A 21,983-nucleotide genomic window follows, 5' to 3' on the forward strand; every position below is an offset into this window, starting at 1 on the left:
CTCGCCCACCTCCTCACACATGGGGACCCCAAATATACCCATATTCCCCCCCCAAGAGAGCCCAAATAACCCCACAGCCCCCGCAACATCTCAAAATTTCACTACCCCCCCCTCCCCACAACCTCCTCCACCCTTCCCAGCTCCCCCCAACACCCCCCTCCCCAATAACCACAACCCCACGGACCCCCTCGCCCTCCACCCTTCTCCAGTGACTCCCAGAGCCCCTTTGCCGTCCCTGGAGGAGCCTCACTCCCCATCGCCCCCTAAAACTCGCCCCAAACCCCCCCCCCCGGTCCCCGTTTCCCCCCCCCACCCTAAGATGGCACCCGGCCGCGCCACTTCCTGCCCGCGCCGCCCCTTCCCGTCCCTCCCGGGCGCAGCAAACAGCGAGAGGCCAATTCTCCGTGTCGCGGGGTTTTACTGGGACCTCACTGGAATGTGTGGGGCGCGGAGGGGCCCGCGGGAGAAGGGGGGGTAGGGGTAGGGGGCGGCCCGGGCCCCTCTCAGTCCGTGCGCGGCGGGGAAACCCCCCCCACCCCCGCCTCTCCTTCCGCGGGGGAGCGGGGCGTGCTCGGTGCCCACCGTCCGGAGTCGGTCCTCCCCTCAGACCCCTCAGTCCGTGTCCGGGGAGATGGAGGGGGGGGGGGGCGATCATCGCTCTTCTTCCTCCCCTCGGGACCCCTCAGTCGGCGCCCGGGGCGGGCAGGGCGCTCCCCCCCCCAATCCCTGCCCCGGGCAAGGCGGGCGCTTCCCCCGCTCCTCCCAGTCCCTGCCCGGGACCCCTCGGTCCATGCCCGGGGCAGAGCAGGCGCTTCCCCCGCTTCCCTCAAGTCCGTGCCCGGGACCCCTCGGGTCCGTTTCCCGGGGCGAGATGAGCGCTCCCCCCCCCCGTTCCCCTCGGTCCATGCCCGGGGCAGGGCGGGCGCTCCCCCGGGTGCTTGCCCGGGACCCCTCGGTCCGTGCCCGGGCTCGGTCCGTGCCCGGGCTCAGTACGCCGGCACCTGGTGCTGGTGCTGGGGCAGGAGCTGGCAGCCGCTGTTGACGTGGCTGAGCACCTTCTGCTTGAGCTGGGCGACCTGCTCGCGGAGCAGGCTGGCGGTGGAGGCGAGCTCCGTGTTCTGGCTCTTGAGGCTCTTCACCTTCTCCTCCAGCCGGGAGATCCGCTCCAGCTTCCTCTTGCGGCACTTGGAGGCGGCGATGCGGTTCCTCAGCCGCTTCCGTTCCGCCTTGATGCGCTCCTGCGTGTCCATGTCGATGGGGGACAGCGGGGGGCTCTCCCCGAAGCTCGGCACCTCCGGCACGATCTGCGGCTCGTCCTTTAGCGGCGGCGGGGGCGGCGGCGGGGGCAGCCGCGGCGGCGGCGCCGCGAACGGGCCGGGGTCGGCGGCGTAGCTGACGGCCGGGTAGGTGCTGAGGTTGGCGTAGACCGGCGGCTCCGGGGCCATCCCGGCGGCGGGCAGCTCGCCCGCGCCGCCGCTTCCTCCCCCGCCGCCGCCGCCCGCGCCGCCGCCGCTCCCCGCCGCGCCGCCGCCCAGCTGGTTCTGCTTGTGCAAGTCCTCCAGCGCCTTCACGAAACCCTCGGCGAACTCCTGCTCCTCGGAGGCGGCCGCTTTAGGGTAGAGGAACTGGCCGCTGGTCGGGGTGGTGGTGACCAGCCCGTTGGACTGGATGATGAGCCGCTCCAGCTCCGGGGACGCCAGCTTGAGCAGCCCCAGCTCGGCCGAGCCCAGCAGCCCCGCCGCCTCGCCGCTGGCCGCGCCGGGGGCTTTCAGCGCCGCCGCCACCTGTTCCGGTAAGGCCATCCCGAGCGCGTCCTTCTTCATCATGCTGCCGCCGGGGAAAGGCAGGAGGAGCCCGCTGCTGCCGGAGGACGGGGCGAAGCCGCTGCCGAGGCCGCTCAACACATCATCATGGTAGAAGGGTGTTTCCATCCTCCTCCCCCGCCCGGCTGCGGGGGAAACGGCGCCGGGGCGGGGGGGGGGAAGAGAAAGGAAGGAAGGACCGGGGCGAGCGCGGGGCGGGGAGGGCAGGGGTGGGGTGTGTGGGGGGGGGGGGGGCGGGAGGCGCCCGGTGCGCACCGGCCGCGGCCCCGCTCCTGCGCGCGCGCACACACACGGGTCTGCCGCCGCCGCGCGCCCCGCGCCGCCTTAAATAGGCGGCGCCGCCGCGGTGACCTCACCGCGTCGGGCCCCCATTGGCTGCAGATGACGTCCTCGCCCGCCGTCGTTCGCATCAGGGGGCGTGGCGCCCGTCCCCGCGGAGGCGGCGCCACGCCCCGGCCACGCCCCGTCCCCGTCGCCGCGGCGACCGGCGCGTAAACGGGACAACAGCGCGCGGGGCCCTGGGATGACGTCAGCGCGGGGGGAGGGGCGGTCACGTGGCCCCCGCGGCGCGCGCCCCGCCGGGGCTGATGGGCACAAAGGGAGGGGCGGGAACCGGGCAGGGGAACGGCACCGGGCACCGGGAACCGGGCACGGGAACCGGGCAGGGGAACGGCACCGGGCACCGGGCACGGGAACAGGGCACGGGAACAGGGCAGGGGAACGGCACCGGGAACCGGGAACCGGGCACGGGAACCGGGCAGGGGAACGGCACTGGGCACCGGGAACCGAGCACGGGAACCGGGCACGGGAACGGCACTGGGCACCGGGAACCGGGCAGGGGAACGGCACTGGGCACCGGGCACGGGAACCGGGCACGGGAACGGCACTGGGCACCGGGAACTGGGCACGGGAACTGGCCACAGGGCACCGAGAACCGGCCAAAGGGCACCGGGAACTGGGCACGGGAACCGGAACAGCACAGGGCACCCGGAACTAGGCACAGGGCACCAAGAAGTGGGCACGGGAACCGGGAACGAGAACCGGGCACAGGACACCCGGAACTGGGCACAGGAAACTAGAACCGGCCACAGGGCACCGGGAACCGGGCACGGGAACGGCACAGGGCACCCGGAACTGGGCACAGGGCACCGGGAATTGAACACGGAAACCGGCCATAGGGCACCAGGAACTAGGCACGGGAACCAGGCACCGGGAATAGGAATGGGAACCGGGCATGGAAATTGGGTACTGAGAATCGGGACTGGGACCGGGCACAGGGCACAGGAACCGGCCACCGGCGCTGGGCACTGGCACCGAGCTGGGCACCGGCTGTAAAAAGGGTACGGCACAGAAATAATAAATAAATAAATAAACAAACACACCGGGCCAAGCACCGGCACGGGGCCTCGCGGGACCCCTTGGGGACAGCCGGGCCACCACCGGTGTGGGTCACACCGGGACAGGCCACTGGCTCCTGTGTGGCCTGTCCCGTGCTGGGACAGAGCCGCCCTTCCTGCGTGTCCCCGCACCTGCCGTGTCACCGCCCCGATCTTTGTCACCGCAGCGTCCCGGTGGCACCGGGCTTTCCCCGGGGAACAGCCGCTCCCTCCGGCCAGCCGCGGTTCACCGGGGCGAGGAGGGGGGGGGGGTTACACCATCACTGGACGGTCGCTCCGGGCGGACCGAGCACCGTGGGTCAGCCAGGGGCGCAACGAGCCCGGTGCAGGCGGCACCGGGGAAGGAGTTAACGGCGGCGGCGGCGGCGGTGGCGGTGGCAGACGTCACGGCCGGCCAAGCCCGCGGGCGGCTTGAGGGGGCGGATCGGCGTCAGCGCTTGACGTCACCGGCGCGGGGGGAGGCAGCGCCGGTGGCCGCTGATAACCCCCCCCCCCCCCACAACCCCCCCCCGACACCGGGCAGGATGCGGCCCCCGCGCCGCCGAGACCCCGGGCACACGCGGAGCCCCGGGACAGCGGCGCGGGTGTCGCTGAGCCGGCGCTAATTGCGGCCAGATGCTCCCCGGCCTGCGCTGAGCGAGAGCGATAAAATCAGCGGTGTCAGCGCTGCGGGCGTGGGGGGGGGGGGGGGGGGACCCCGCTCCGGGGACCCCGCGCCCCTCCCCGGTTCTCCCGGTGCCAGGAGCTCCCGGCCCGGTGTGTTCGTCCCGTGCGCTGCCCGCAGCCGGTGTGGCACGGCGTGGGGCACGGCGCGGGGTGCGGGGACAGCGTGGCACGGCACAGCCCTGGCTTCAGGGGACACGGGTGACACCCAGGACAGGGCTGGCACCGGGGAAACTGAGGCACGAGAGAACAACTGCGATCAACCCTCGCCGCCGCCAACAGCTGCTGTTAATTAAATCCCGAATAAACGCAGCTTATTAAATCTCAGCTAGAGCAGAGCGGACACGGCTCTGTGTCCCCCGCTGTCGCCGGTGTCCTGACCCAGGGTGGGCGGCAGTGGCGGTGCCAGGGCCGGTGTCCCGGGGAGCAGCTCCCAGGTGAAGCCGCCGTCCGCGTTTCCGCTCCAAACCCCTCATTAGGGGCGCGGCCGCCGCCGGACCGGCAGGTTCAGACTTTCCATCCTGACCAAACCCGGCGGGCGAGGGACAGGGAGGTGAAAAGCCTCCCCTTCCCCCTGTCCCAACCCCGCTCGGGGGTCCCCAGGCCGGGGACGCCCCTTGGGCACGGCCACCCGCGGGCACCGGGGTACCCACTCGTGCTCCCCCAGAGAAATCGGGGCAAGCAGAACCAGCTTTGGCTGGCGGTGCTTTCGGCCCTTCCGCGGAGGAACCAGCCGGCCCCGGGGGCCTCCCGGGAAGAGCGGCTGGCCAGTAGCCAGCGATGCGAGCCACGAGCCACGGCCCGGCCCCACCGGCACAACCCTCCCCGCAAGGCCCGCGGCACCCCGGGGCTCGCCCTGCTGTGTCCCCCCACCCGCCCCCAGCCTGTCACCACTGCTGCTCATCCCGCGTGTCCCTTGTCCCCAAACCAAGAACCCAATGCCCGCAGCGAGGCAGCGGCTTCATTTTCTTAATGAGCGTTTAATGAGGGGCGTGAATCAGTGACCCCTTCCGCCTCCCGGCGTGGGGAGGTCCCCGTGCGCGGGGCTGGTGGCAGTGCCACCGTCCCCACGGCGGGGTGGCCAAAGCTGTTGTTCCTGGAGGCGGCGGAGCCCGGCTCGGCCCCACTGGGTCACGGTGTCCTGCCACCTGCCAGCCGGGCTATATTTACCCCGGAGCAGGCGGCGAGGATTTGGGATGAGCCCGTGCCACGGGCGAGGCACGGCGAGCCTCGAGCACAAGGCCACGGCCACCAGAGCATCCTGCTGTCCCCACCCTGGCTCCCAAGAGTGCCACCAGGACCATCCCCTGTGTGCCACCAGCTCCACGACAGCAGAGGTGACAGATCCTGCTGCGGCCAGCAGCCCTGGACACTGAGAACGTGGGCCGGACACAAGGTGCCCACGGGCTACCAGGGATGCATCCACGTGCCAAGCTCCCCCTGGAAAAGGGAACAAGCAGGGTTTGCACCCCAGGATTCGCACGGCAGGCACGCAGGGGAAGCTGCCTCTTAGTCATTGCCACAGGCAGGGAGAGAGGAACTGAGCCGGGAAAACAAGAAGTCACAGCTGCCACTGCCTGTCCCCAAACCTGCTCCTGTCCCCGAGGAACTCCCAGGGGCCTCCAACAATCAAAAGCAAGAATTAAAAACAAAGAAACCAAGAAAAGGAAAAAAAAAAAAAAAACCAGAAAAAAAGAGAGAAAGAAAACAGATTTAAAAAGGAAAAAGGAGGAGGAGGAGGGTTTGACGTGTATTTTTAGTTGCTTAGCACAGCCCTGAAGTATTTCGGCAGCCACTCCCTCCGCGTCGCTGGTGTGTAACTATTCCTGTGCTGCCTCCTCGGCGAGGCTCAGAAGTTCTGAGTCACCGAGGGGCGGTCAGAGACACAAACCCGGGGCTGCCACCAGCTCGACTGCCACCAAAATATCCCGGGAAGGGTTTCCAGGGTGGCCTTTGCTGGGTCTTTCCGTGCCCAGGCTCTGCACCCACCCACGCCGGCAGCCAGGCTCAGACTTTTTTTCCTCCTCTCTGCTTGTTGCTTTTATCTCGCTCCTCCCTGTTTTGTTTCATTTTTGTTGTTTTTATTTTTTTTTTTTTTTTTTTTTTAGCCTGCCTGCGCTGGCACGGGGCAGTGACAGCCCCAGATGTTCATTTTTGGGGCAGAAAAGCCTAAAGTGACAGCTGAGCCCTTCCACAGAGCCATCTGCCACCCAGCTGCCCTTTGTGGGGGGGGGGGAACGACAAAAATATTCCTGCAGAGGTGGAAAAAAGGAAAAAGGGGGAAGCAGGCAGGGAATGCTGCTAAAGCCCGTGGTGTAATTAAACAAATGCAGAACTTAACGAGCTCCATCACCTGACCCCAGAGCTTGGCCAGGAGATAAGGAGCGCTTGGAGGACTCTACCCCGAGCTGGAGCCAAAGGTCCCATTGTTGCAGTCAGGATTTCTCCTGCCAGAGAAGACCTTAAATCCCAGCAGGGCTGGAGCTGTTTCCCTTTCCAGCAGGGAAGCCACAGCAACACGGAGTCTCTGTGGCTGGAGGGATCCGAAGGGAGGGAGCAGGTTGGGAAGGGAAAGTCTGACACAGCCTGGGCTTTGTTAAAATGCCACAGGAGTTTTCCAGGAGGGAGGACACATCACCCCATCCCCTGGGATGAGCACGGAGCGCCGGTCACGGCCTCAACAAGGAGCAGCTCCACGGAGAACACGTGGCTGCCGCTGGAAACGGAATGTTCAGGGGTTTATCCCTGATTCCAGGGCTCAGGGAAGGGCTCTGGGTCGGGCAGGGCCCAGCAGCATCACAAACACACAGAGGGAGGCGGCTGGAAGAGGCTGGAGATTTATTCTCGCTCGCCACTGCGCCCAGTTCTACAAACATTAAAAAAATAAGTCTATAAAAGCATGTTCTTCACTCCTTTTCAGTACAGTGGCGATGGCAGAGGCTCCAATATGAGAATTAGTTGTACAAACCCCAAAACCTGCTCAGAACAAGTCACAATATCAGTTTCCCCCCCCCCCAAAAACGCAGCTGTTTCATCCAGGAGGGGTTGAGGCACACCCAGAGCTGTTTCTTCCCCCCCGTGTGCTCAAACTGGGATCAGCCAGGATATTCTGAGGGTGTATTTTGCTCATGGGATGGAAGACTGGGAATTCCCAGGAGTTTTCCTGAACCTACAGGAGGGACACGTTCACACGCTGGCCTGTGTCCCCAAGGGAAGATAATTGGTGGCTGGGGAAGGAAGTGACAGGTACAGCCAGTGAGGTCAATCACCAGGTACTGGGAGAAATTAGGTTGAGAAATATTGTCAGAGTTCAGGACTCGGTGTCACAGCAGAAGGGAGAAGGTTTTCAAAGCAGGGGGGGGAATAAATCCATGTAAAGCAACTCAGCTTGCTGTTCAAAAACAAAAATTTCAAAATCCCCCATGAGGAATAAGGGGTGCACCAGCCTCATGCAAAAAAAAAAAAAAAAAAAAAAAAAAAAAAACCAGAAAAAAATCCCTGTTCCTTTGAAGGAAACTTCTAATCTGAAGTCAAATTAGCAATGAACTAATTGGGAAATGCTCATTTGTCACAAAGCTCTCCTGGGAACAAGCCTTGAAGGCCAATGTTCATCCCTCCCTTAAGCCACTGGAGAAACAGAACTCACTGGCCAGGAGAAGAAAAGCAATAGCTTAAAAGTTTGTTGGTTTTAAAAAAAAACCCAAACCTTTAGGACTATTCATGTACAGACACAGCATCCTCGAGTTCAGTGTTTTTAAACCAAAATACATTTGTTACTAACAAAACAAGTTTTCCCGAGTTTCAAGTATTAAAAAAAAAAAAAAAAAAAAAAAATCCAAGCAACCCAGAAAGTGTTTGCCTTCATTCTGGTACCTCTGAACAGGAAAATATTTTAAATTAAACTTGGTAAGCCTGAAAAATTCACTCTCAGGAGAAGGCAGAACCTCGGTCCTTAACCATGAACGCATTTTTAAAAAGTATTTCCAATGATTTACTGACTACAAGGAGTGAAAACTCCACCAGATTAAAGGAAGATGATTTGGGCTCTGACTCTGATGGAAGAGTGGGAAAGGGAACGTTTTTGGACACGTGGCAACCCTGAGGTGACAAAACCCAAACCGTCCCTGGCCCTCACTGCTTGGCTGATTGCCTGCCTGGCTTTTTTTCCTGCTGGCCTCTTCCACTGCCTGGAATTCCTCGGCCACGGCCACCAAACACACCTGTGGAGCAGAAAGGAAAAAGTATCAGCATCCCTGTAAGCCAGCAGAGCCTTACAGCTTCAGTTGTTCATGTTTTACCCAAAAACTTGCTCATTTTTGAGCCTCAGAAGCAGAAATGTGACTTTTTGACTTCTCCTTTTCCAGTCCCGGGCCTTTATTTAGGAGGTGCATAAACTCACCCCCCCCTCAGCAGCAAGGTCAGCAGTATCTCACTGGCGTGGCAATCTCATTATTAATGTTCACCTCGTGGTAAAATGAAGTTTCTTCCAAAAAAAAAAATGGAAGCAGGGAAGCCACAATTAAAAATCCAGGTTGTAACGTGTGCCCTGAGAGCTGTGAGGGCAACCCAAAAACTGGACAGAGCAATCCTTGGTTCTGGAGAGGGCACTGGGCACAGGACAGCAGGGGTTTTTTTTTTTTTTTGGGAGGCTGCAGTGAGATGAGCATCCCAAAAACCCAAAAAACCACAGGAGCTGCTGAGCCCAGCCCTCAGATTTACCCCCAAAATTCCATCCTAGGGGCAAAGGGATGTGGATCCACCCTGCTACACAAAAGGCAGAGCCCAAAGGAGACCCAAGCCAAGCACCAGGCACAAGAGCTTCTCCAGAGGAGGAGACGTGCCCAAACCAGAGGCAAAACACAAATTATTCCCAACCCTGCAGTGCTTGGGATGCTCCTCCTGGAGCAAAGGCTGGGGACTTCTGAGTTTGGCAAGCAAGAAGTCAAAGGAGGAGGATTAGGAGTGTCAGAAACAATAATCCTTTCAACTGTGAGCACAATTACAGCTTCCCTCCTGCCCGTTGGCCTCCCAACAAAATTGTCCTGCCTTTATTTATTTTTTTTTTTTCCTCCTCCCCTTTCCCTCCTCCCTCCGTGTCTTGGTAATGAGAGCCAAACCTTTGAGCTAATTAGCAAATGCCGAAGCTTCCCTTGAAAATATTCCATCAGCAAATTGAGGCTGCACATGGAAACAGCAGGAGCTCCACCTTTGGTGTTCATCCCCCCCCCAAAAAAAAAAAATCCTAAAAAACTGCCCTGCCGAGGCAAAGGCAAGGAGGGGAACAAAAAAAATAAAGGGGAAAGGAAAGGTCGCTTCTGCCTGCTGGGAGCTTGCAGGGGCAGCAGGGATTTGGGGAGAAGGAGCTGCTGGGAATGGCCCCAGGTCCATCCCACCTGTCCTGCCAGGATTCCTGGCATAGCCAGAGCACAGGCAGCTCTCCAGAGAGGCTTCACACGTCCCTGTCCCCATCCCCAGGGCTCCTCCTGAAATTGAACTCGGGATTTTTAAGCTCTGACTGCAGGGGAAGGGCCCAGAGCAGCCCCGGGGTTGTGGGGTGACCACAAATCCCAAGGATGTGGCATTAGGGGAGAGCAGAGAAACAGCTCCCAGGCTCCCAGCGGGATAATTTTGGGGGGGGAAAGGAGCAGCATATCCCCCAGCTGAAGTGCCCTGGGATCACCTCACCCCATGAAATGGGAAGGGCTGTTTTGGTGACCTATTTCTTCTGAAGTGGCAACCTCCCCTTTATCAGAAACATGAATTATTCATGTTTCAGGAGCAACTCAAACCCTCACATAGTTTTGTCTTTTTGTTGTTTTGTTTATTTTTTTTTTTTAAATATAAATCCATTAACAAATCAGGAAACCCAAACCCCCATTTTAACGGGGGAGAAGATGATATTTTTTTTTTCCCCCTCTCACTGCCATGGGCAGAGCCTGGTTTATTTTCACTATTTTCACCCAGAACAGCCTTTTGTTTTCCCCTTGGGCCTTGCTAAGCTACAGATCTGCAGGGCCCCGCTCCTAAACGAGCCAGGAGGAGCTGAAATAGTCAAGTTCAGACTCTCTTAAGCTCCTGCCCAACCCCAGGAACGAGGGAGGCCCATCCCTGGCACGAATCCTCCCTGTTCCTTGGCAGGGGCTGCCTTACGCACTCGCTCGACTGGATCCTGCTCAGGAGCTGCCCCAGCTTCTCCCAGACTCACCCCTGGCTTTTAAAACAGAGCTGCTCCTTGCACAAGAGGGGAAATTTTAAAGGCAGGGATCCCATTCTCCAAGCCGAGGGAAAAATAAGTTTTTTTTTACCTCGTCCAGCTCCTCCAACCCCACGGCCCTTCTGCTGCTTCTGCTGCTGCATCCCACCACGGCCTCTGCCCTTGGACACCACCTCCTCCTTCACCATGTCAATGATTTCGTCGGGGATCCGCAGGTATTTGATGGTGCTGCCACGGATGTAGCACTCTGGCATCCTCCAGAACTTGTCCCCGTCCTGTTGGGGAGCAACACGTGAGGCCATAAACAAAACCTGCTGATTTTGGGTCATTTTAGGGATTTTGAACTTGTCCCTGTCCTGTTGGGGAGCAATACACAAGGCCACAGAAAAAACCCTGCAGCTTTTGGGTCATTTTAGGGATTTTGAATTTGTCCCTGTCCTTTTGGGGAGCAACACGTGAGGCCACAAACAAAACCTGCAGCTTTTGGGTCATTTTGGGGATTTTGAACTTGTCCCCGTCCTGTTGGGGAGCAACACGTGAGCAAAACCTGCAGCTTTTGGGTCATTTTAGGGATTTTGAACTTGTCCCTGTCCTGTTGGGGAGCAACACGTGAGCAAAACTTGCTGATTTTGGGTCATTTTAGGGATTCTGAAATTGTCCCTGTCCTGTTGGGGAGCAACACACAAGGCCACAAATAAAACCTGCAGCTTTTGGGTCATTTTGGGGATTTTGAACTTGTCCCCGTCCTGTTGGGGAGCAACACATGAGCAAAACCTGCAGCTTTTGGGTCATTTTAGGGATTTTGAACTTGTCCCTGTCCTGTTGGGGAGGAACACGTGAGGCCACAAGCAAAATGCTGATTTTGGGTCATTTTAGGGATTTTGAATTTGTCCCTCTCCTGTTGAGGAGCAACACACAAGGCCACGAGCAAAACCTGCTGATTTTGGGTCATTTTAGGGATTTTGAACTTGTCCCTGTCCTGCTGGAGAGCAACACGTGAGGCCACGAGCAAAACCTGCTGATTTTGGGTCACTTTTAGGGATTTTGAGCATTTCTGGAGAGGGCAAGACCTCCAGCAGTCTTTGCTGGGAGCATTTTCTGTAACCAGCTGTGAAAAACGGGGGGTTTAACTCCCCAAAACACAGAGCCCCACAGACAACTGCAGTTTCAATTTGTTCCACAGCTCCCTCAAACACTGGCAGAAAATGTCAGAAGAAGAGGGTGAGGAAACAAGGCCCTTCTTCCCTTCCCACACGAGAAGGGAATTGAAAGTGGGACAAGAGACACGAGTTAAAAATGGTGGTGAACAACCAATTCTGGTTAAAAAAAAAAAAAAAAAAGCAGCTGTGGCCAGGATTCTGCTCCAGCTGGGAGTCACCCCACTCCTTCACTCCTCTGGGGTGTGGAAGGAGCAGCGAGGCAGCTCTGGAGCCAGCTGGCTGTGAGATGTGAGCCTCCAGAGCAGCTGAGGGAAATAAGGAGCTTATACATTATATATTTATTAAAAAAAAAAAAAAAAAAAAAAAAAATAAAAATCTTCAGGTTTCGGAGCAGCCACCTCCCTGCGCTGCTTTTTCAGGCAGCTTCAGGATTTTCCTGGGATACCACGGGCTTCCTTAGGGCTCAGCGAGTGGGAATAAGAACCCAGAGCAGAACAACAACTCCCTGGCCATGATGTAAGTGGGAGGAGGGACTGGGAGCTGGCTCCAGCAGGGCCTGGCTGCAGCTGGGATGGCTCCAGCCCAACCATCCTCATGCGGAGCAGGCGCCTGCAGCGTCCCGGGAGAGGAGGTGAAACCAGCACGCCCCGTTCCTGCTCTCTGGGGACTCAGCAGCCTCCCCACACCCCTTTGGGGAGTTATTTGGGGCAGCTCTGCCTGCACGGGCAAGCCCAGGAGAGACGAGGCAGAGGAGCAACAATTCCCTTGCAAAGAGACACCCGGGCAAACCCCGCCCTGCCTTGGATGTGCCTGGCTGCTCCTTGGCTCGGGATGCGGGAAGGGATGGAGCTCCAGGCTCCGTCGCTTCCTCGTTCCGGCCTCCCCCGAGTAAACAAGAGGCTCCCGGCTCGTTGTCCCGTGCCATCTAGTGGCCAGTGCCACCAGTGCCACCAGTGCCACCAGTGCTACCAGTGCCACCAGTGCTACCAGTGCTACCAGTGCCACCAGTGCTACCAGTGCCACCAGTGCCACCGGTGCCACCCGGCAGGTCCCATCCTCACCCGGGCTTTGGAGGCAGCTGAGGTATGCCACCCGTAGCTCTGTGTCTGCCTGGGCACGTCCCTAAAATCCTGGAATATCCTGGAAGGGAATCATCCAGTCCAGCTCCTGGCCACGCACAGGGCACCCCAAAAACTCCCACCCTGTGCCCAGGAGTTTCGTGTGAGCGAGGCTGACATCCCACAAATGGGCAAGAAGAAGGAATTAAGCTCTTTTCGATGGAATTAAGGTGGGTTTTTTTTGCTGTAAAACCACTTTTTACAGGGATGGTGCTGCCACGTTATCCCACTTCTTCCTCCTTTGTCACTTCTGGATGGAGTCTGTGGCAAAGCTACTGGGAATTCCATGGTGCCTTTTAGTACAGCTGCCCGGGGAATTAAATCTATTTTTCTCCCCACCACGTCTCTCTCCCCTTCAGAGCTCTGAGATTAATATCTTCTTTCAAATGCTTTTAAATTAAATCACAAACTCCAATCAACCGTGGAATCATGGAATGGACCCAAAGATCATCACAATTCCACACCTCCCACTATTCTCAGGTGGCTCCAAGCCCTGTCCAGCCTGGCCTTGGACACTCCAGGGATCCAGGGGCAGCCACGGCTGCTCTGGGGATTTCATCCCAAACCCTCACCACCTTCACAGGGAGGAATTCCTTCCCAAAATCCCACCTAACCCCGCTCTCCCCTCGTGTCCTGTCATTCCATCCCTTGTCCAAAGTTTCTCTCTGTGTTTTTGTCCCCTTCAGGCACTGGAAGGCCCCAGTGAGGTGACCCCAAAGCTTCTCCTCTCCAGGCTGAACAACCCCAGTTCTCCCAGACTTTTCCCACAGGAGAGCTGCTCCATCCCTCTGATCATCTTGGACTCGCTCCAACATCCCCACGTCCTTCTGGGTGATCCCTCCCTATAAAACCTGAGCTGCTGCTCTTCCCAGGCAGAGCACTGAGCCTTTGGAAGCAAATTTCCAAGGAGAAGGAAGAAATTTCCTGTTTTGGGTACGGGGAAGGCTTTGCTGTCACCTCCTCTGAGCCCCCCTCCCACTAAATTCAATAGCAGTTCCTTGTCCCACCATGACCCAGCCACAAATTCCAAAATTCCACCCCAAAACTCCCTGCAAACCCCACTCAGGGTGTCTCCTCTGTCACACTGATGTGCCCCCAGCAACACCACTCCAAATTCCTGTCATGGAGACAGCAGGAACCGGGGGGTTTGCAGGGGGAATTTCGGAAGAACAAGGACCTGGCATTCCAGGGCTGGGAAAGCACAACAACAGCTGGATTTCCATCCACCTGTGCTTCCCACAGGGACGAGACCAGACATTTCTGATGGAGGTCAAAGCCCAAAACACAGATCCCAATCTCCTGGAGCAACTTTGGCCAAGGGCAAAGGTCCCAGACAGCCTCAGTGGGTGAACTCAGTTGGATGTGGAGAGGGGAGGGAATAAAAGAGATTGGAGGGAATAAAAGAGATTGGAGGGAATAAAAGAGATTGTGGTGTTTGAGGCTGCCTGGGACAGGTGAAGGCTCTGTTTTTTGGGAGACCTGGATCAGCATCACAGCACGTGACCCCCCCACTCCTCACCCAGGGGGATGAGGGACCCCAGCCCCTCATCCTGTGATGTGCAGTCACCCGCACACATACACAAGGCTGCTCCTTCGTTATGGGCGCTGTCAATAATTAAATGGGCGTTATCAATAATTATATTAAATCTGCATTTCAGGCTTCCATAGGAGCGATGTGAACGACAGCAGAGCCAGCCTGGCTGCAGGGACAGAGCTGGGGAGCCTCTGGGGACAGATTCTGGGGTGACAGTGCTGTCTGCTCCCGGGTGCTCCCCGCGGACACTGCCGTGGGTGACCCCTGCCCGGTACCGGTGCCGGTGCTCCAGCCTTACCCGTGATGTGCAGATGACCTCCCGCAGGTTGATGTTCATCCAGTTGTCGCAGCTCACCAGGTGCCCGTTGTACGTCTCCCCGTTCTTCAGCTCCACCAGCTGCGGGAGAACAGCGGTCACGGGGCGCCGGCCCAGCGCCGGTACCGGGACGTGCCCGGTGTCACCCGCGAGGGGAGCAGGGCTGGGCCGCGCGGCCGGTACTCACCATGGGGTGGTTCTGCGCCGTCTTCAGCAAGGACAGGGGCAGCTACGAGGGGAAGAGAGGAGAAAGGCCTCAGGCACCGACCGACAACGGGACACCGGCCGGGGCACCGACCCGAGCACCGAGCGGGGTACCGGCCACGCCATCCCTGGCGGGGGGGAAGAGAAGAGCCAGACCCTCCCCTCCGCTCCAGCCTCCTCCCGAGCCCGCTTCCCGGTTCCCCGTTCCCGGTGCCGCCGCTCACCATCGTGCCGGACCGGGAGCCGCCGCCGCGCCGGGCGCTGCCGCTCAAACCGCCCCCGGCTCCGCGCGGGGCCAATCAGAGCGCGGCGCGGTCCCGCCGCGGCCAATCAGAGCGCGGCGCGGTCCCGCCGCGGCCAATCAGAGCGCGGCTCACGGCCCGGCCGCGCCGCGCCGCCCGGTCCGCGCCTTTGCGGCGGCACCGCCCGGGACGGGGCGCGCCGGGACGGGACGAGACGCGCTCCGGACCTCCCGGTACCGCGGCCGCGCTTCGTGCTCCCCCGCAGCCAGGCAGGGAACCCCCGGGAGGCTCAAGGTGAGCGTTTTGTTTAACCAAACCCCCCCCCCCCCCCCTTCCGCGCCGAGTCCCGCGCTGAGGCGGGCGAGCGGGAGCCCCTCGGGCTGCGCCGCGCACGGAGGGTCGCGGTGCTCGGTAACGGGGGAAGGGCTGCAGGCCGTCCCGCGGCGGGACTTCCGCCGCGGCGGCGGAAGCGGCGGGTCCGGGCTGCGCGGGGCGGGGCGGGGCGGGCGGCGCGGGGCGGGGCCGCGCTCAGTGCGGGGCGGCGGCGGCGGCGGCGGCACCGGACGGGACGGGACGGGACGGACGGGACGGAGCCGCGATGGAGAAGCCGCGGCGGGCGGTGGTGGTGACGGGTACGGGGCGGCTCTGGGGGGAGGCGGTGAGAGGGGAAATGGGGGGATTGATGGGGGGACCCCCTTTCCCTGCGGGGGGATTGGAGGGGGCATTTGGGGGAGCCCCTCCCCGAGGTGAGGGGGGGGCTTCCAGGGGAGGGTAGATCTGGGGGGTAAAGGTGTCTGGGGGTGTAGGTGGGGCACCCCTGCTCTGTAGGGAGGAGGAGGAGGTTTGGGGGTCCTTTTCCTGACCTAAAGTGGCCGGGGGTAGGTGTAAGACCCCTCCCCAGAGTGATGGGGGGCTTGGAGGGTGCTGCTGGTCCGTGATGAGGAATCTGGGGGAGAGGGGTAATTTTGGGGACCCCTTCGCCTTGGAGGGGGCAGCTGGGGAGCTCTTCCCCGAGATCGTTGGGGGATAAGTGTGGGACCCCCTTCCCTGAGGTGAGGGGGGGGTCTGCTGTCCCATCGGAGGGTGACTGGGGGAATGGGGAGCAGGGGCTGTCCCCTCGGGGGGCTGTTTCAGGGGGCTGTCCCCTGTGTGGGGTGATAAATGGGGCGCAGGGCAGAGTCTGGGCGGCTTTGGGGCTGGACTGCTGTGGGTCAGGGGTGTCAGAGCTGGGGGGGGGGGGGGGGTGCAGCGGTGAGGGGCTTTTTTAACCCTTACCCAGCCAGCGGGCACTTGGCTCCCCTTTTTCCCATGCGTGACCCCCATCCCGAAGGTTTTCTCCTTGCCGAAAGAAGGGAATCGAGCCTCCCAAGGAGCAGGAAAACCAATTCGGGGCGCGGGGGGGGGGGGGGGGGGGGAATCGCCCGCTGACCACCCCACCCTGAGCTCCCAAAGCGTGGGGGCTGCTCCCCAAAACACCCCCGAGGCGCGGCAGGAGCGCCCCGGGGGAAGAATGAGCGCAGGCGGCGAGAGGCCCCGGCGTTGTCAGGCTCTTCCCGGGGTACAAAGGCAGCTCGGGGTGATTTGTGGGTGAGGCCGTCCTGTGACAAATGGGGAACTCGCCCAAACTATTCAGGTCTCCCCCCCGCCCCCCCCCCCCCCAGCAGCTGAAGGCGAGGCCGTTTTGAATAGCGGGGCAGCCGTAATCACAGGCAAAAGTGCCTTTTCCAGGGAATGGTTGTGGGGAGCCAAAGGAGCAGGTGGCAAATCCTGCCTTTCCCAAGCCCAAATCCAGCGTGGAGCGGCGGTGACTAAACAGAAAACTTGCGTCAGGAAACGTTCTGCTGCTCGCAAGGCTCCTCCACGCTCCCTTTTTTTTTTTTTTTTCCCATTTTTTTTTTTTTTTTTATAAATTCCAGGGAATTCTGGTTTGCAAAACGCAGCGGTTGCCTTGTCAGCCCTGGCCCTGTTTGATAATGCCACGCGGAATTCCGTTTAAAACCGGGGACGGTGTCGTGTTCCCGGTGGGTTCCCAGCCTGTGCTGCCCGAGGATAAGAGTCATTTGTGCACAATCTCTTTTTTAGAACTCGTTAAGGAGATAATCCCATCCTGCAGCTGGTTTTGCTGCTTAAGGAGCCTCGGAGGGCCCCGTGGAGGATGTGCCGTGCTCCGCGGGGTCGGATGCTGCCCACAAAGTTCCTTCTGTTCCCGGGAAGGGATAACCCCGGGGATCTGGGCAGGAGATGAGTCAGAGCAGCGAGATCCCCAGCTGTGTCTGTGCCAGCTGGATTTGGAATCCGGAGCAAGGAAATCATGCCCTGTGCCCGGGCACCTGTAGAATTTCAGCCTCTCCGTGGCTGAGTCGTTAAAATTCGGATTTCGTTTCTTCCATGGGATTGTCACGCTTTGTTTAGGAATCCAGCTTAGCAGGTCTCAACGTTTGCTTCCAGAGAGTCGTGTGGGACTCGCAGAAACAGCTGGGAAGGCATTAATTTGCCTCGTTCCCCTGTCATAGTTTGTCTCACACCCCTGCAGTTCTGCTCGCGGGGAAACACCCCCAACATTTTGGATTTTGTGGGAATATTTATTCCGGCGAGCCGGCAACGCCGGGTTGAGATCCACGGGCGTGGAATCGGGAAATTCCTCCCTGCGCAGCATCACCTCAGCCTGCCCGGGGAGGGCAAATCCAGCATTTCCATTAAGGTGTCATCTGATATTTGTGGTCCCTCTCGGATCCTTTCAGGGCAGAATTTATGTCTCCTAATTGCACGAGGCTCCGAGGGCACCGCTGACATTTTAAATGAAAGCATATCGACGTTACGCCCAGATAAATTGCCCAACCTTTGTGTGCTTGCTCAGGGGGAAAAAGAAGAAAAAAGATGTTATGGATTACCAGTTAAGTCCAAAGTTATTCATTAGGAATTTAGAGGTGCTGAAGGAAGTATTTTTGATAACGCCTTGGTAGCCTTTGCTGTGGTGTGGGTGGGTTGTCAACAGCTCTGTTTATTTCCTTGTGAGGTGTAATTAATGCTAACGAAGATCTTGGAGGAGACCCTGAGTGGAGAAGGAAAATTTGAAGCATCTGCTGTGGGCTGAAGAAATCAGGAATAGAAAATCCAATCATGATTCTAATTCTGTGGCGTCGGGCAAGTTAGCTGGTGATAACGAATTTTTCTAACCTGGGCAGGAGGGAAAATTCTTCTCCCCAAGAAAAAAACAAGTTTCTTTTCAAGCAAGTTATTGTTTTCCTTCACTGTACAAGGCTCTAGTTGAAATATTTCAGTGCAGGTGTCTTGTTTGATAGTCAGGTGTAAAGGAATAAGGACTGAGAGGTAGAAGTGGGGTTGTTTTTTTTTTGTTTTTTTGGGGGGGGGTGGGATTGGGTTTTTTTGTTGGGTTTTTTTGTTGTTTTTTGGTTTTTTTTGTTTGTTTGTTTGTTTTTTGGGGTTTTTTGTTTGTTTGTTTTTGGTTTTTTTTTATTGTTTTTTTGGTTTTGTTTTTGGTTTTTGGTTTTTGGTTTTTTTTTTTGTTTTGTTTTCTTGCAGGAGAACTAAACCAGGAAAGCCCAAACCTCTTTGCAACTTCAAGTTGAGTCAAATCTGTGAATTTTTCTTCTCTTGCAGGGTTTGGGCCGTTTGGAGAACACGCTGTGAACGCCAGCTGGATTGCAGTCCAGGTAACCCCTGAATCTTCCTCTTAGGAAGTGTCAAAAGAGGGGACAAATCCCTACAAATTTGGGGTTTCAGCTCTTTTTATCACTTACAACTTCTTCTGGAGCTCTCTGCAGATACCCAGATGGTCAGCTGGATAATGTTTGATTCCCTGCTCAGAAAACAATCCCTTAGCTGGTGGAGTTTAATGAGATTTGGTTAATGTAGCTGAGGCAAGTAAGGAATTCCCAGCTTTGGATGCTTTTAAATGGGGCAGGGAGCTTGGAATCTTCCTCAGCCCTGGAGAATTCCAAATAAACAAAGCAACTGTCCGACCCAGAGCAATCTGGATGTTTTTTTCTCTCAGTTCTCACTTGAAGCTGGGCCAGTTGGTTCACCTTTAAACCGAGATTCATCCCTGAGAGGAGAATTCCAGCTGGAGGTTTTGTGGAGTTGTGTGTCAGGAATCTGATTCCGAGGCAGAGCTGCCTCTTTGCACCCCCCTGGATCACCCCTCCTCTGCTTGGCGGAGTTTCTGGGGGAAAAATGCTTTTCCTGCCTGCTCAGAAAAATCAACTTTATGCCACCCGTAGCTCTGTGTCTGCCTGGGCACGTCCCTAAAATCCTGGAATATCCTGGAAGGGAATCATCCAGTCCAGCTCCTGGCCACGCACAGGGCACCCCAAAAACTCCCACCCTGTGCCCAGGAGTTTCGTGTGAGCGAGGCTGACATCCCACAAATGGGCAAGAAGAAGGAATTAAGCTCTTTTCGATGGAATTAAGGTGGTTTTTTTTGCTGTAAAACCACTTTTTACAGGGATGGTGCTGCCACGTTATCCCACTTCTTCCTCCTTTGTCACTTCTGGATGGAGTCTGTGGCAAAGCTACTGGGAATTCCATGGTGCCTTTTAGTACAGTTGCCCGGGGAATTAAATCTATTTTTCTCCCCACCACGTCTCTCTCCCCTTCAGAGCTCTGAGATTAATATCTTCTTTCAAATGCTTTTAAATTAAATCACAAACTCTAATCAATTACAGCCAACTAATGTCCAGCTGCCTAATGTGTTGGCTGGTGGGGGAAGACAAAACCTTTGCCTCCAAGAGCTTTTTGGGAGTGAATATATTTAAATTTGGGTCAGTTTGGAGGAATATGGAGGTTGTGGATGGGGGAAAAAAAAAAACCACAGGGCATGGCTAAAAATCAGAAGTGAGGCTCGCTGCTTTGGTTTGTTCTTGCTGGTGGAGTGTCAGCTGTTGGAAATAGCTGCTTTTATTTTAGAGGAGACAGACAAAAGGGTGTTTTTGGAGCAGGAGGAGTGGTGGGTGTTGTGATGTTGCTTGAAAAAAAAAAAATAAACAAACCTAAAGAGAAGCAGCTCGAGGCACTGGTGGCTGCTCAGCTGTGTGGCTGGTGGGTGAAGTCATCCCCTCCATTTAAAATGCATTTTTAGGGGCTTGGGGGATGATAAAACTCAGAGTTGGGGGTGTTTTGGGTGGATAAACTCAGAATTGGGGATGTTTTGAGTTGTTAAACTCAGAACTGTGAGTGGTTTGAGTGCCTGAACTCAGAATTGGGGATGTTTTGAGTGGCTAAACTCAGAACTGGGGGTGTTTTGAGTGGCTAAACTCAGAATTTGGGAATTTTTGAGTGGCTAAACTCAGAGCTGGGGATGTTTTGAGTGGCTAAACTGAGAACTGGGGATGTGTTGAGTGCCTAAACTCAGAACTGGGGATGTTTTGGGTGCCTAAACTCAGAATTGGGGATGTTTTGAGTACAAACTGCCGCCGCGCTGGAGGCTCCGGTCCCGTCCCATCGCCGGCGGATTATTGTGACTGAAAACATCAGCTGGGAGGCAGCGGGGAGGATTTGCCTTTCCTTCCCCTGTCTCAGCCCCCAGAGGCCCAGACAAAAAGGAACAGCATGTCTTTGAGCCTGGGCGAGGTGGGCATTGTGCAAGTTTCAGACGGGGACTTCACGGAGCGCCGTGGACACAAAGGCGTGTCTGAGTCCCCGAATCCCAGACGGTGTGATCTGCATTTTAATAGAAGAAAAATCAATTAAACAATCTTTCTAAATCCTTCCTAGCTCTAGGGGCTGAGCTGGTTCTGGTTTATTACATCTTTTATTATGCTGCATCCCCGAGGATAAAATTCACTTCTTTTTTTTTTTTTTTTTTTTTTTTCTTTCACTGCCCCTGGTTTTATTTGGGTTCTCCCACAGAATGTGGACACGGGGTGAGCTTTCCCTGGAAGTGAATTTCTGTCTGGTTTTGCAAGCTGACTGATTTTTACACATGGCTACCTTACAGAGTGGCAGCAGCAATCTAATAATGCTGTCGAAATGAAAAGTTTTGAAATTCCACCCAAAACTAAACCCCAATGAAATGTTTGAGTTTTTACTCAGAGGAGAGTGAGTATTTCCTATAAAATCATCAGGAAGAAAAACTCCTCTCTGCTTTATTTTAAGGCAAAACCACTCTGTTCATTTGGGTTTGCTTTTTTGAGTTTTCACCATTTTAATGTTTCAGTCCAGGATTTTTTTTTTTTTTTGTTTGTTTGTTTGTTTGTTCTTCCATGGGTGCAACTTTTGCTGGGGAGGGACTTCCAAGAAGAAATCACTACAATGAGCTTTTCTCAGCTCCTTTTCTGCCCTCCCTGCTGTGACTTAGGTGTGGACACAGGTGTGACCTGTGGACTGTGAAGCTGCTGGGCTCCTTCATCCCCCCCCCCAAAATGCTTCTGGCTGTGGAGGAGGAGGAGGAGGAGAGAGGTCAGAGTGCATTTTGACATTAGGAAGGACAATTGCTGTCAGGGTGTCTAGACAGACCTGATAAGGATATTAGAGGCTGACAAAGAGCAGCATTGTGGAGGGGTCAGGGAATCGGTCACACATGTTCTGTGTGCTCTGGTTGTCAGGTGGACAGGGCTGGGAAGGGGGGGGAGAAGTTGTTCAGGGATGGGGTGGGGGGGGGGAAGGTTGCAAACATCTTCATTATGGAGCGCTGGGCTTGGTTAAAAGAAAAGTTGTGGCTTGCTAAAGTTAAGGTTTAAGTGGCTGGAGGATTCTCTTTTCATCCGGTGAAACTTGCCACCATCAAATCCATCCCCAGGAGCTGTTCCTTCCCAATCCCACCATCAAATCCATCCCCAGGAGCTGTTCCTTCCCAATCCCACCATCAAACCCATCCCCAGGAGCTGTTCCCTTCCCCTCCCATCAAATCCATCCCCAGGAGTTGTTCCCTTCCCCTCCCATCAAATCCATCCCCAGGAGCTGTTCCCTTCCCCTCCCATCAAATCCATCCCCAGGAGCTGTTCCTTCCCAATCTTCCCCATCAAATCATCCCTAGGAGTTGTTTCTTCCCAATCTCCCCATCAAATCCATCCCCAGGAGCTGTTTCCTTCCCCCCCATCAAATCCATCCCCAGGAATTGTTCCTTCCCAATCCCCCCATCAAATCCATCCCCAGGAGCTTTTTCTTCCCAATCCCCACATCAAATCATCCCTAGGAGTTGTTTCTTCCCAATCTCCCCATCAAATCCATCCCCAGGGGCTGTTTCTTCCCAATCTTCCCCATCAAATCATCCCTAGGAGTTGTTTCTTCCCAATCCCCCCATCAAATCATCCCTAGGAGTTGTTTCTTCCCAATCCCACCATCAAATCCATCC

The 21,983-nt window shown here is 57.0% G+C and overlaps 3 protein-coding genes across 4 annotated transcripts in view; 1 reads left to right on the forward strand and 2 right to left on the reverse strand.

The window, feature by feature from the left end:
• Positions 1 to 398: 398 nt before the first annotated feature.
• On the reverse strand, positions 399 to 2,140 carry JUND (JunD proto-oncogene, AP-1 transcription factor subunit). Its single transcript, XM_053966137.1, has one exon. It carries the CDS (start codon positions 1,929 to 1,931, stop codon positions 987 to 989), a length of 945 nt encoding a protein of 314 aa, XP_053822112.1. The 5' UTR covers positions 1,932 to 2,140; the 3' UTR covers positions 399 to 986.
• A 4,564-nt stretch (positions 2,141 to 6,704) lies between these two features.
• On the reverse strand, positions 6,705 to 14,755 carry LSM4 (LSM4 homolog, U6 small nuclear RNA and mRNA degradation associated). Its single transcript, XM_053966174.1, has 5 exons — positions 14,654 to 14,755; positions 14,413 to 14,454; positions 14,208 to 14,306; positions 10,189 to 10,372; positions 6,705 to 8,103 (listed from the first exon to the last, which is right to left on the reverse strand). The coding sequence occupies exons 1-5, from the start codon at positions 14,654 to 14,656 to the stop codon at positions 8,015 to 8,017; spliced, it is 417 nt and encodes a 138-aa protein (XP_053822149.1). The 5' UTR covers positions 14,657 to 14,755; the 3' UTR covers positions 6,705 to 8,014.
• Positions 14,672 to 21,983, forward strand: part of PGPEP1 (pyroglutamyl-peptidase I) — a 14,410-nt gene continuing 7,098 nt past the window's right edge. Inside the window, exons 1-2 of one of the 2 annotated variants that reach the window (XM_053966160.1) lie at positions 14,672 to 14,965; positions 18,293 to 18,345. Coding sequence is in view for 1 of the 2 variants with exons in the window: in XM_053966159.1 (XP_053822134.1) it covers positions 15,270 to 15,303; positions 18,293 to 18,345 (87 nt within the window). In the remaining variant the exon portion in view is untranslated. Of the gene's footprint in view, positions 14,966 to 15,238; positions 15,304 to 18,292; positions 18,346 to 21,983 lie in introns of those variants that run through there. The other variant, XM_053966159.1, reaches the window with a different exon arrangement.

Source organism: Vidua chalybeata, chromosome 27, assembly GCF_026979565.1.
Source record: "Vidua chalybeata isolate OUT-0048 chromosome 27, bVidCha1 merged haplotype, whole genome shotgun sequence".
In the NCBI taxonomy this organism is placed as follows: domain Eukaryota; kingdom Metazoa; phylum Chordata; class Aves; order Passeriformes; family Viduidae; genus Vidua; species Vidua chalybeata.